This window comes from Staurois parvus, unplaced genomic scaffold (assembly GCF_062004578.1).
Source record: "Staurois parvus isolate SC_StPar_1 unplaced genomic scaffold, SC_StPar_1.0 ptg000017l, whole genome shotgun sequence".
Classification (NCBI taxonomy): domain Eukaryota; kingdom Metazoa; phylum Chordata; class Amphibia; order Anura; family Ranidae; genus Staurois; species Staurois parvus.
Genome location: NW_028317813.1, coordinates 6,269,982 through 6,283,369, shown reverse-complemented (window position 1 = coordinate 6,283,369; position 13,388 = coordinate 6,269,982). Strand labels below are relative to the sequence as shown.

Sequence of the window (13,388 nt, the reverse complement as noted above, 5' to 3'; positions counted from 1 at the left end):
TTTCATGTGTGAGTCTACGTCTATTAAGTATCGAGTAGACCGAATCGCACTACAACAATGCAAAGGCAGAGGGTACTGAGATGGTCCTGATCGGTGATAAGGGTAACAATGTTGTAATGTCTGGTCAAACACAGTGACTAAGCAAGAATGGATGTGTTTGTTGTGAAGCTTGCTCGGTTCACACTCCTGCGACTTAGGATCTGACTTGTGAAACCTAAAGTCGCTGGACATGTGAAATGCCATGTATCTCTTTGAGAGAAGTTCCAATTGACACTACTGAAGTCGCTGCAACTTCATAAAAGGTTCCTGCACTACGCTGATACGGCATCAGTGCCACAGAGTGTAAAATTCCTTTCAAAGTTAGGATCCAAAGTGGCATTGAAAATCACACAACTTCAGTTGAGTCAGATGGTGTGAACCGAGCCTTAATGATACAAGGGAGCAAGGAGATGGAAAAGCTTAGAGAATTTGATAATTTGTGTTGTATAAAACGTCTTCAACATGTTATAACGTGTCATTTAAATTAATCACATATAAAGAAAAGCTGTGATGGAGACACATGGAACAAGGGAACACTCAATTCTTTTATTAGAGGTCTGTACAAACTATGATGTTGAGGACCACTCTTTGATAGATTAAAAAACTACAGGTTAGCAGTTTGCTAACACCAGTAAATATATAATGTATTTTTTTTACAACCTAAACTGCATAGCATACATGCTATTAGCATTGTGCCAGTTTACTAAAAAGGTATTTGTTGTTTTTTCTTTCCTATATGCAATGTCCTTTGCTCTATTACTGCAGTCATCTAAATGTTGCATTTAAAGTCCAATTGAACACTCAGTTTAATCAACAAAATACATTCCAGGTGTATAAAAACAAAAGGTGTTCAATGTTTCAGTTTTTCTTTCTAAAGCAGCTACAGCCTGAATGGAAAGGTATGTCCCCTGCCAGCAGCTCCTTAGTTAAGACTCTTGTTCTCCTTGGAGAAAAAGTGGTCTCTCTGCAAGTCTGACATACCCCCTGGTAAACCTCAGCTACCTGGTCAGCAGGGAACATTGAGCTTTTGTTGACTGCAGAGCTTTAGGTCTGCACTGCTTCTTCATATAGAACAAGGGTCTCACTCTTCAGCTGCTGGCAGGTGTCTGGCTTTTCTCCTGAGGTTGTCGCTGCTTTAAAATGTTTTTTACACCTGACAGCTTTAAACTGAAGGTTCAATTGGGTTAACACAGATGCATTATTTGATATTGGAAACATTTCTTTAGCTTCATTAAAAAAAAAAAAAACCCTGAAGAATTTCCTGGGGTAAAAAACTATAAAATGATTCTCGGATGTGAAAAAAGGTCAAACACAAACTTTTTTTTTTTTCTTTTTTAATAAATAATTTTACTTTACAACAAATGGCAAACTGCCACTAGCAGGGAGCAGCACAATCACACACCTACTTCTGCAGAAGCCTACTGGGTGCTGATGTTGTATACAGATGCAGCCTGTTATGTTTCCTTCAGGTTCTGGAGGAATCCAAACAACACAAACTCTGTTTAGTAACACAGTACAAAAAGTAGTAACTAAGAATTGAAGAGTAGAAGTCGGCATCTGCAGTCTGAATACTATTCAGCTCAGGTGTATTTAGTTACGGCATCTGACTGCACTATGTTACTAAATAAAATCAGTGAATTGCAGAGGTTTTTTAAAGGTTTCAACTCAGAAGAGTAGTTTTGGTGGAGGGAAAAACACTCTAGGATGTCTATCTACTGATCATCGTCCAGCTGCTGTAGTAGTGTTCGTCGTCTCTTTTCCAGCTCTCCTTCACTGAGTTCGCTCTCTGATGTGTCCCAGCCTGTCTGAAACATAGGCAGGAATGAAAAACAGAAAGAATGGGTGATATTAAATAGAGGAAAAACAATAGTTACTTTGCGAACAACACTCTTGTATCTAAAGCCAAAGCTTTTTTTAATTTTTGATAGTGGAAGGAAAGTGTAGCAGCATTGGTTTTTTTGGAAGGCTGTGTTTTACAAATTAAAATATGCTTTTCTTATCATTGTCCTGTAGACAATGGTTGCCAGGCCATATCTCTAATCACTAATAAAAAGAAGTGGTGTATATATAAAATAAGTCTTGTAAATACAGACATACAAAGCAAACTGGCACACCAAATGTTTACAAGCCCCAAAAGATCTCTTATCTTTTCAGTGTCTCAAGTGTTGCTGCAAACCACATCTAACAATAAGATTTCTGTACTGATTGTAATAAAACAGTTGACTACTGTCCATGATTTTTTTTTTATTTGCACTAACCATTACATTTTTAGGACAGGCATTCAGGGGAACTATCCCCTATTTCTAAGATCCAAGCAGTACTGAGATGACAAAATCAGGTCCACAAGAAAAGAGCAGCTAGTCTACACAAGAAGGCCCAGTGAGGAAGGCTGAACTAGGATTTGATCCCACAAAAGTCATCACCAAATAGGTATGGTACATGGAAGCTTCCTATGCAAGAAGAATCAGAATATATAGCACTGTACAGCATTTCTTCACACCTGCCTAAAACATTTGCAAAGTAAGAATGCTTTGAAAAATATATATTTTGTTTTGAACAATTTACAAAATGCAAAGTGAGTGAATAGAATAAAAATCTAAATCAAATCAATATTTGGTGTGACTACTCTTTGGCCTCAAACTGGCATCAATTCTTACACTTGCACACTTTGTACATTTACACAAAGTCAGGATTTTGTAGGATAGAGTCGTGTATAATTTACAAATTATACCAAGCAGGTGCTAATAATCATCAATTTTATATGTAGGTTGAAATAAGAGTCATTAACTAACAGAAACAGCTGTGTAGGAGGCTTAAATCTGGGTGAGGAACAGCCAAACTCTGCTACGCAGGTGAGGTTGTGGAAGACAGTATCATGTCATAGGTCATATACAATGGCAAGACTGAGCACAGCAACAAGACACAAGGTAATTATACTGCATCAGCAAGGTCTTTCCTAGGCAAAGATTTCAAAGCTGATGTGCTGCTCAAGCTCTTTAGAAGAAGCACAAAGAAATGGGTAACAATGAGGACCATAGAAGCAGTGGTCAGCCAAATAAACTTCACGCAGCTGATGAAAGACACACATGCTTACTTCCTGTCAACATTGGAAGTCCAGCAGTGCCATCAGTACAGAACTAGTGGTAACTAGGTAAACCCCTCTACTGTCCGGAGAACTCTGGCCAGAGGTGGTCTTCATGAAAAAATTGCTTCCGTCGTGGAAACAAGGCGAAGTGATTTAACTATGCACGAAACACAGGAACTGGAGTGCAGAAAAATAGCAGCACGTGGTCTGAACTGAGGAGTCAAAATTTGAAATATCTGGCTGTAGGAAAAGACAGTTTGTTCAGCGAAGGACTGGAGAGCGGTACAATGACTGTCTGCAGGCAACAGTGAAGCATGGTGGAGGTTCCTTGCAAGCTTGGGGCTGCATTTCTGTAAATGGAGTTGGAGATTTGGTCAGGATCAATGGTATCCTCAAGGCTGAGAAATCCAGGCAGATAGTTATCCATCATGCCATGCCACCAGGGAGACATGTGATTGGCCCTAAATTTATTCTGCACAGGACAACAACCCCAAACATACAGCCAATGTCATTAAAAAATATCTTCAAGGAGTCCTGGAAGTGATAGTTTGGCCCCCATAGAGCCCTGATCTCAACATCATTGAGTCTGTCTGGGATTACATGAAGAGACAGAGTGATTCGAGGAAGCCTACATCCAAAGTGGTTAGTTCACAAGATATCAAGTTGCTGGAACAACCTACCTGCCAAGTTCCTGTGCACAAAATAATTGATGCTGTTTTGAAGTCAAAGGCCGATCATGCCAAATATTGACTTTATTTTGATTTCCTCTTCTGTTTGTTTATTTACTTTCCATTTTGTTATTGTTAAAAATAAACTATTAACAATTCTATTTCTAAAAGCATTGTTTTCCATTTACAGCATTTTTCCACACCTGTCTATCCTCTACACTACTGTGAAAATGTTTTAAATCGCTCCACCAAACTTGCAAGGAGGCGTACAAATTCAATGGAGCCTGAGGATCAAGCTCAGCTGCCACCTAAATGTAAAAAGAAAGGCACCCCTGTTACAAGCACTAAGGAAGGACTTGCTAAAATCCCCTCCCTGTCCTGACCCTCAAAGAGTCACAGTGCTAGAGATGACCCAAGATCCAACAATGCTTCAAATTCTGTGAAGTAACAATCCGGAATCTCATCACGGAACTGAACAATACAATAAAACCCTCTAGATGGATTTTTTTTTATGCAGCAATACATCCATATAGCATTATTGAATATAGAAAACATTCTTTAGTTTATTACACGTAGGGTAAAATACATCCTAATAGTGTTGGAACCTATGGCATGTATTTGAAGGCTACACCCGATCTGTTTCGAGATGTACATATGTCTTCTTCAGGGTTAACCACATTCAGATTCAAAGTGTTTATTCTGCAATGTTGAATAATAATATCATCCAACATATAAATATGTGGACAAAACATTTGCTATTAAAAATAATATAACTGACCTAGCTTGCTATTTTAAGTGTTTGTGGATATATATATATATATATATATATAGAGAGAGAGAGAGAGAGAGAGAGAGAGAGAGAGAGAGAGAGAGAGAGAGAGACACCGGCCAATGATAAAAAAACTCTGATGTAAGTTCTGGTGCCAGCAAAGGGGGTCACTGAGGAGAGCCACCGACTAGATCAAAGCACCTGCACCACTGGGATTGCCAAAGGTAGAACCAGAAAGCGCCTTAAGGCTGTTCAACAAAAGTAGGGGAGGGGCAAGCATAAATCTTTATATCTGGAATGACAACCATTATGTCAGAACATATCTGTAAATAACAAAAAAATATTATAGAGGAATTGTGTACCCCAAATGTGAATACCTTACTGAATCCAGTGTATTCACACATGGATCATGATGGGCTGATAAAGCTAGTAGTGATCAGATGATATACTGGGATTAGTATATAATCGTAGTGGCCCTTCCAGGGCCAATGATTAAAATACTGATCTACAACCAAATCAGGAAAGAAACTATATATAGGGGCGCATATCAAAGAGCTATAAAATCCAGTATAGTGCATATCTGATGGAGCAGTTTTCCTCAATATGTGAAAGGCAAGCAGCACAGTAGTGGATCAACAATTAGGAATGTTATATAGCAGCCGTTGGCTTGAGAAGTGGCCAATCGGGGCTGGACAGCAAATTGCTGTATCAATTACCTGCCACGCCAGATTCTGGGCAATCCCCTGGGCACTGGACGTGCGGTGCAACAGCGTCATCCAGCATGATGACATCACACGTCGCGCAGCTGTCAGCACAGTCAGTCTGGATCTGAAATGGATTAGGAGAGAGGCTTGGTATAGATCAAGCCTCACTTTGGATGGTAAAAGCCTGCAAACAGACCAAACAAGGCCCGCTCAGGCAAGAAGCTGAAAGGAGAACCCTGTGTGCATCGGGTGGAACGGTGGGCGATCAGAATATTGGAGGCAATCCTGAGGACTATTTCCATAAAAAGAAATAGCAGCACACAAATAAAGTTCCAATGTATAAATATATACCAACAAATCAGAAATCCAGAACATAATCAATGTAGGGCTCATGGAAATCATGAATGGCTTACTTATAACAATACTAACAAAAATGGAAAAGGAAAATTAACAAAATATAATGCAAAGGTGTATGTGGGATACAGAAACTTGGATGTATGATGTAAATGGAGGTGTTTGTATGCCTATTCCTCCCAACACCCCGATGAAAAGCCATCCAAAAATGGTCTATATGAGATAGTCTCATTTAGGCCGAACGGTGAGGTGGCATTTAACTTAAATATCCACCTTTGTTCAACTTGCAAAAGAAGCTCGTCCCAGTCTCCACCCTGTTGACCAGGGTAGATACGATCTAGAATAAGAAATTGGATTTTAGGAAACACCCACTTGTGTATATTTCCAACATGCCGACCCAAGGGGAGTTCAGGGTTAAAATTATTCATACTAGAGATATGGGAATATGCCCTTAGATAGATTTCCAACCTCCACAATCACAGAAGAGGAGATATACAACTCCTTTTATTTTGCAGTTGGCATAGTGCTTGGGTTTGTACCTTTCTCCATTTAGTAATAAAAAAAGATCCAAAGTTCTGATCCACTTCTGTTCCATCGGACGCACACAGGGTCCTCCCTTCAGCTTCTTGCCTGGGCGGGCCCTGTTGTTTGGTCTGTGTGCAGGCTTCCATCCAAAGTAAGGCTTGATTTATACCAAGCCTCTTGCTTATCTCATTTCTGTTCCAGACTGACTGTGGGTCAGCAGCCGTGCGAGGTCACTGCGCATTGCGTCTCGCAGGTGGGGGATTACCCGGAACATGGCGTGGCAAATGACTGATACAGCAATTTGCTGTCCAGGCTTGATTGGCTGCTTTTCAAGCCAGTGGCCTCTATATAATGCTGCCAAATGTTGATCCACTATTGCACTGCTTGCCTTTCACATATTGAGGATAACTGCTCAATCAGATATGCACTATCCTGGATTCCATAGCTCTTTGATATGCGCCCCTATATTTTGGTGTTTTGCATGGATTAACATTAGACCACTTCAACATCTATTGTTTCTTTTCCTGATTTGGTTGTAGATCAGTATTTGAATCATTGGCCCAGGAAGGGCCACTACTACCCAATACTAATCCCAGAATATCATCTGATAACTACTTATCAACCCATCATAATACATGTTGTGAATACACTGGATTCAGTAAGTTATTCACATAAAGCTGTTGAGAAGTTTAAAGCAGGGCTAGGTTATAAAAAAAATATCCCAAACTTTGAACATCTCACAGACCACTGTTCAATCAATCATCCAAAAATGGAAAGCGTACAGTTGTGTTCAAAATAATAGCAGTATGTTGAAAAAAGTGAATAAAGCTCAAAATCCTTCTAATAGCTTTTATTTCCATACACACAAATGCATTGGGAACACTACACATTCTATTCCAAATCAAAACATGAAGAAAAACATATCAAATTTGTTTTGTTCCTCTAAAAAAAATTGAAGAAAAGTGAATATTAGACTGTTCAAAAAAATAGCAGTGTTTGTATTCTTTACAAACTCAAACATTCACTATATAAACTGAAAAATGTTTGAAGATTTTGCTTTCCTTTGAATCAATTAATATTTAGTTGTATAAGCACTGTTTCTGAGAACTGCTGTACATCTGTGTTGCATGGAGTTAACCAACTTCTGGCACCTATGAACAGGTATTCCAGCCCAGGATGATTGGACTACATTCTACAGTTCTTCTCTATTTCTTGGTTTTGCCTTAGAAACTGCATTTTTTGATGTCACCCCACAAGTTTTCTGTTGGATTAAGATCCGGGGATTGGGCTGGCCACTCCATAACATCAATCTTGTTGGTCTGGAACCAAGATGTTGCACGTTTACTGGTGTGTTTGGGGTCGTTGTCTTGTTGGATCACCCATTTCAAGGGCATTTCCTCTTCAGTATAAGGCAGCATGACCTCTTCAAGTATTCTGATGTATTTAAACTGATCCATGATCCCTGGTATGCGATAAATAGGCCCAACACCATAGTATGAGAAACATCCCCATATGATGATGCTTGCGCAACCATGCTTCACTGTCTTCACAGTGTACGGTGGCTTGAATTCAGTGTTTGGGGGTCGTGTGCCAAACTGTCTCCGGCCACTAGACCCAAAAAGAACAATCTTACTTTCATCAGTTCACAAAATGTTGCGCCATTTCTCTTTAGGCCAGTCAATGTGCTCTTTGGCAAATTGTAACCTCTTCAGCACATCTTTTTTTCAACAGTGGGACTTTGCGGGGGCTTCTTGCAGATAGCTTGGCTTCACATAGGCGTCTTTTAATTGTAACAATACTCATAGGTAACTTTAGACCTTCTTTGATCTTCCTGGAGCTGATTGTTGGCGGAGTCCTTGCCATTTTGGCTATACTTCTATCCATTCGAATGGTAGTTTTTTGCTTTCTTCCACGTCTTTCAGGTTTTGGTTGCCATTTTAAAGCATTTGCGATCATTTTAGCTGAGCAGCCTATCATTTTCTGCACTTCTTTATATGTTTTCCCCTCTCCAATCAACTTTTTAATCAAGGTACGCTGTTCTTCTGAACAATGTCTGGAACGACCCATTTTCCTCAGAATTTCAGAAAGAAATGCACTGTAACCAGCATGTACAACATTTGCTGCCTTCCTTCCTTAAATAAGGTCAATAATTGCCACCTGCTTTTCAAAGAATGAATGACCTCACTAATAGAACTCCACACTGCTATTATTTTGAACATGCCCCTTTCAATTAGTGATTCAATTACACAGAATCAGCAGCAGGCATGTCATGACTGTTGGGTCTGTTGGATTTCTATTACTCTACTACACCTGCTAGTAAATTATTTGCCATGTAGAAATATTTCTACCAAAAACAGTGATTGATCAAGTTAGTGATGTCTGACTGCTATTATTTTGAACACAACTGTATGTAAACCTATCAAGACATGGCCATCCACCTAAACTGACAGGCCGGGCAAGGAGAGCATTAATCAGAGAAGCAGCCAAGAGGCCCACGGTAACTTTGGAGGAGCTGCAGAGATCCACAGCTCAGGTGGGAGAATCTGTCCACAGGACAACTATTAGTTGTGCACTCCACAAATCTGGCCTTTATGGAAGAGTGGCAAGAAGAAAGCCATTGTTGAATGAAAGCCATAAGAAGTCCTGTTTGCAGTTTGTGAGAAGCCATGTGGAGGACACAGCAAACGTGGAAGAAGGTGCTCTGGTCAGATGAGACCTAAAAGCAAAGTGCTATGTGTAGCGGAAAACTAACGCTGCACATCATCCTGAACACACCATCCCCCCAGTGATGAAACGTGGTGGCAGAATCATGTTTTGGGGATGCTTTTCTTCAGCAGGGACAGGGAAGCTGGTTAGAGTGGATGGGAAGATGGATGGAGCCAAATACAGGGCAATCTTAGAAGAAAACCTGTTAGAGTATGCAAAAGACTTGACAGTGGAGCAGAGGTTCACCTTCCAGCAGGACAACAACCCTAAACATACAGCCAGAGCTACAATGGAATGGTTTAGATCAAAGCATATTCATAAAGACTTGCAGCTGTAATTACATTTATAATTGCAGCTAAAGGTGGTTCTATAAAGTATTGACTCAGGAGAACTGAATACAAATACACCCCACACTTTTCAGACATTTATTTGTAAAACATTTTTAAAACCATTGATCATTTTCCTTCCACTTCATAATTATGTGTCACTTTGTGTTGGTCTATCACATAAAATCCCAATAAAATATACCAATATTTGTTTTTGGTTGTAACATGACAAAATGTGGAAAATTTCAAGAAGTATGAATACTTTTTCAAGGCGCTGTATGTTGGTTGATAATTATTATTTCACATTGCAGAATAAACACTTTGAACCTGAATGTGGTTACCCCTATAGAAGAGATCTGTACATCTTGAATCGGGTCAAGTGTTGCCTTCAAATACATGTCATAGGTTCCAACACTATTTACAATTGTCTGTACATTATTGTTCAACATATGATCACCTACTTCCCTTTGTATTTGTACATGTTTTTTTATTCATAAGGATGTATTTTACCCTACTTCTAATAAACTAAAGAATGTTTTATATACTCAATATGGCTATATGGATGTATTGCTGCCTAAAATAACCCAAAAGTAGCATGGGGTCCTTCTCTGACAAACTCCACCTGCAGCGTAGGATCTGAAACGCACCTTGAGGTATGGACTACTCTCGCATGTTCAGACGCAACCAGCTGTGAAATACTGACCTCCTAGAGGCATTTTAAGGGAGTGGAGTGGACCGGACTAGAAGAAGATTTCATTCAAGTAAGCATCCACACTATTTCTTATAGCAAAAACTTTTATACCTTCTTAATGGGAAAGCTGTGTCAGCGCCTTGACATTCTCCAGCAGTGTCCGGGGACCTGACCAGAAAATGATCCTGCAATGTTGGAGGAAGCACCTGTTCTTCAAGTCCAGAATGTAGCCCAAGAGATTAGTGTGCTCCAATGACAGGAGGGAAAGAAGTCTTTACCAGTGCCAGAATCAGACAACCTGATCCTCAGAGGCAGACAATTCAGTCTGAGTAGAAACTTAATCCACAACCGCAAATGGAAGGGCTAAGTTAGAGCCTACAGAACAGAGGGTGCCTTAGAGAGGGTGATGTCTCCACACAGAACTCTCCTGCAACAGTTGAGAAGCTGGTAACTCACTGACCAAAGGAAAGGGACATGAGGGCAAACATGCTTGGGAGCCTTCTACTGAACCATATTAGGTAGAACTGTCTCCAGGTTTCCAGTACAGATTCCTGGTGAAACAAGATCCAGACGAATCTTGGAGGCATTGGGACCATCAGGAACATACTGACCTCTAGAATCCACAGTAATTATTTTCCCCCAAAGAAGGACATCTAAGTCTCCCAATGGTCCCCAATAGGGGTGCCATGAGAAGGCATTGGGGCAAACACTGGAGCCAACATCCTGGAGAGCACTTGGGGTACATGAGTGAGACTGAGGTGTCCGAGCTCTCGATGGGCAGTGATCAGCTAAATTGTACATGCCTGCACGGGCCAGAGGGTCCTTCTTGGGAGGGAAAGGGAAGATGGATCTGATGGATACCAAGCACAACTGATGGCATTACAAGTCCCAAAGGAAACAGTGACCAGGTTGGGATACAGCTCCTGAAACCAAACTAGCACTGGAACTAAGAAAGGGATTTTTAGGTCCAGGAGACCTCAAGGGAACAAAGATAGGTCTGCTAGTCTGTGCGGTGCCACAGGAAGGCAGGGGGTGGGAAGTTAGTGGCAAGGGAATGGTCTGTAAACCTGAAAGAGCACTCCCTGCACATGAATGTCTGAAGAGCAATCTAGTCAACAGTCTACAAAGGGTTACAAATGTCTTCCTATTTGGAAGAGTGGGGGCGCACCTTCATGTCAATGAAGGCCTCCCTAAGGGTTTATCAGGATTATCACCCCCAACTTTGCAGGTGGTGATGATAATGTCAAGAGTAGATCCATTATCTGAGCTCTGTACACCCACCACAGGACTTGAAACCCTACCTTTTGAGGGAGATAGGTCTGACCATGTAGTATTTATTTGTTATCAACTGTTGATCCAAGAAACCCACCCAATGCTTTTGGCAGTTTCCAATCACCTGAAGGTAGTAGCATATAACTCATGGGCATTCGAATCAGCGCCTGCTGTACTGTACAATTAGGATAAACAAATTACTCTTCTCTCTATGACCCCTGGCTTTTACAAATAGATTAGCAGAAGTCTACTCTGACACTATCTAGTTTCCATTTACGCCATATACAAGCCCCTCCCTTTCTGCTTTTGGAGTGGGCGTGTGAAATGGACTCACACAAATAGGTCAGATGTACTCTGACAAAGATACCAGATATTTTCATGAGCACAAGGTTCACTTGGGTTTATTTTTGACATTCCAAAGACTTTTCTTAATGCTACTTGGAAGACTCATTTCAATGCATCACCAAAACTGACACTATTTTGACCATTCTGTGTGTGCTGTCCTGCTATTCCCTTCCTATAGCCATGAATAATTGTGACCGTCAGCAACCAGTAATTAACGTGTAGGGTATGACACAAATAATAATGCAGCGCAACTAAAACAGAGTCTCATAAATAAATAAGTCCCAAATGATGAAACAGAATATGCATGTGTGGCCAACCACCAGTGAATTCTAGATATCGCAGTCTTTGCTAGCACCAGAATCGGAAGACCTGATCCTCAGAGGCAGACAATTCAGTCTGAGTAGAAACTTAATCCACAAAAGCCCTTGAATATGTATGAGTGGCCAACCACCAACAAATTCTAGATATCAGTCTTCTCTTCAACAAATCACCCACGTGTCACATGCATCACCCAGTGAACCATATATGCACACCTCCTGGATTGAACCTTAATAAATAACCAAGGTCAAACGCACTTTTGCCCCTCTATGGCTATACTCCAACTGGCTCCCAGTAAAAATCACAGGAATCAACTTTTTTTTCATAATTTGGGACTTATTTAAGAGACACTGTTTTAGTTGTACTGCATCATTATTTGTGTCATATCTTAGAGGGCTGGAATGAAAACACCCAACAGTGCTGGGCAGCAACTAAGAATTCACAGATTTGTGAGCACGTTGATTTTCTTGTGATTTGTGTATATTAGGTTTAAATGTCACAGATAGTTTTTATGGTATTTTGTTTTAATAGTGACCGCTGATTATCTGTCACTTTCTACATCAACGTGTAGTGGCTCTGCAACGTAGCTAGCTGATCACAGGTGTCAAAAACAGTAGTAGGAATTGGCAGATCCCTGTCACTGCCATTCGCACTAAACAAACTGCCTATGCCAATATACCCTGACACTTCTCTCATTCTTTATGCTGTTATATATGATCATCCAAAATGAACCAACTCCTATTTAGGTTAAGCTGTGCATACTTGGATCTGTACAGAATCACTCACTTACTTTCTCCTTTCTTGTGGCTTGCTTTAGTGACCTACGGTGACCATCTGCAGTCTCCACTTCCAGATCTTGGTCTCTGTCTTTTGCTCTCTCTTTCAGTTGCTCATCTTCCTGATCTCTTTCTCTCTTGTTTTTTTCCTTCTCCTTTTCTGATTCACTTTCGGGACTGTTCTAAAAAAAAGTAAATGCAATTCTTTTTTGATCCCTTCTCCCACACAAACCGTACACCCATCTTCCCCCTATGTCAGCAGGCTCACTGATTTGTGCCTTTTCTTCTTGCTCTTCTTCTTCTGTCTCTTAGATTTCTTTGTGCTATGTTCTGAGAAAACACAAGTGAGATGAGTAAGAATGCAACAGCATCCCTTGGATCAGCAATCTTACAAGGCTTCCTACCACTCATACTTCCACATGACATTCCCTGTTCCCAGACGTGAGATGGTATTGGGGAATGTACCTGGGCTGCTCATGGTTTGTATTTGCATACCTTATGATTTATACCAGATCTCAGCTCACTTTTGGTTAGACAATAACAAAAAAACTGATAAGTGTTGCCCCTGTCTCTACTGGGGTAATATTCCCTTGCTATATGTTCAGGAGGCCACTTTTACTGGAACGGGAAGTGAAGGTACAATCTTAATGGAGGTCCTGATATTTCTAATTCAAATTAAAAGAAAACGCAAGAGGAATATAAGAAGAAAATGAAAAAAAAGTATTGACTTGGTTTTAATAGGTGCAGGCCCTGGAGTTATCTTTCTGACAGTGGTTTTCCTACCCAAAACATCACTGACCCAATACATGG

The 13,388-nt window shown here is 40.5% G+C and overlaps 1 protein-coding gene across 1 annotated transcript in view; it reads right to left on the bottom strand.

Moving 5' to 3' along the window:
- Positions 1 to 1,342: 1,342 nt before the first annotated feature.
- Positions 1,343 to 13,388, bottom strand: part of PRPF40B (pre-mRNA processing factor 40B) — a 162,042-nt gene continuing 149,996 nt past the window's right edge. Inside the window, exons 25-27 of the mRNA XM_089679247.1 lie at positions 12,847 to 12,908; positions 12,593 to 12,760; positions 1,343 to 1,844 (exon numbers count right to left, since the gene is read on the bottom strand). Of these exons, the coding sequence (XP_089535373.1) occupies positions 1,752 to 1,844; positions 12,593 to 12,760; positions 12,847 to 12,908 (323 nt within the window). The 3' untranslated portion in view covers positions 1,343 to 1,751. The remainder of the gene's footprint in view (positions 1,845 to 12,592; positions 12,761 to 12,846; positions 12,909 to 13,388) is intronic.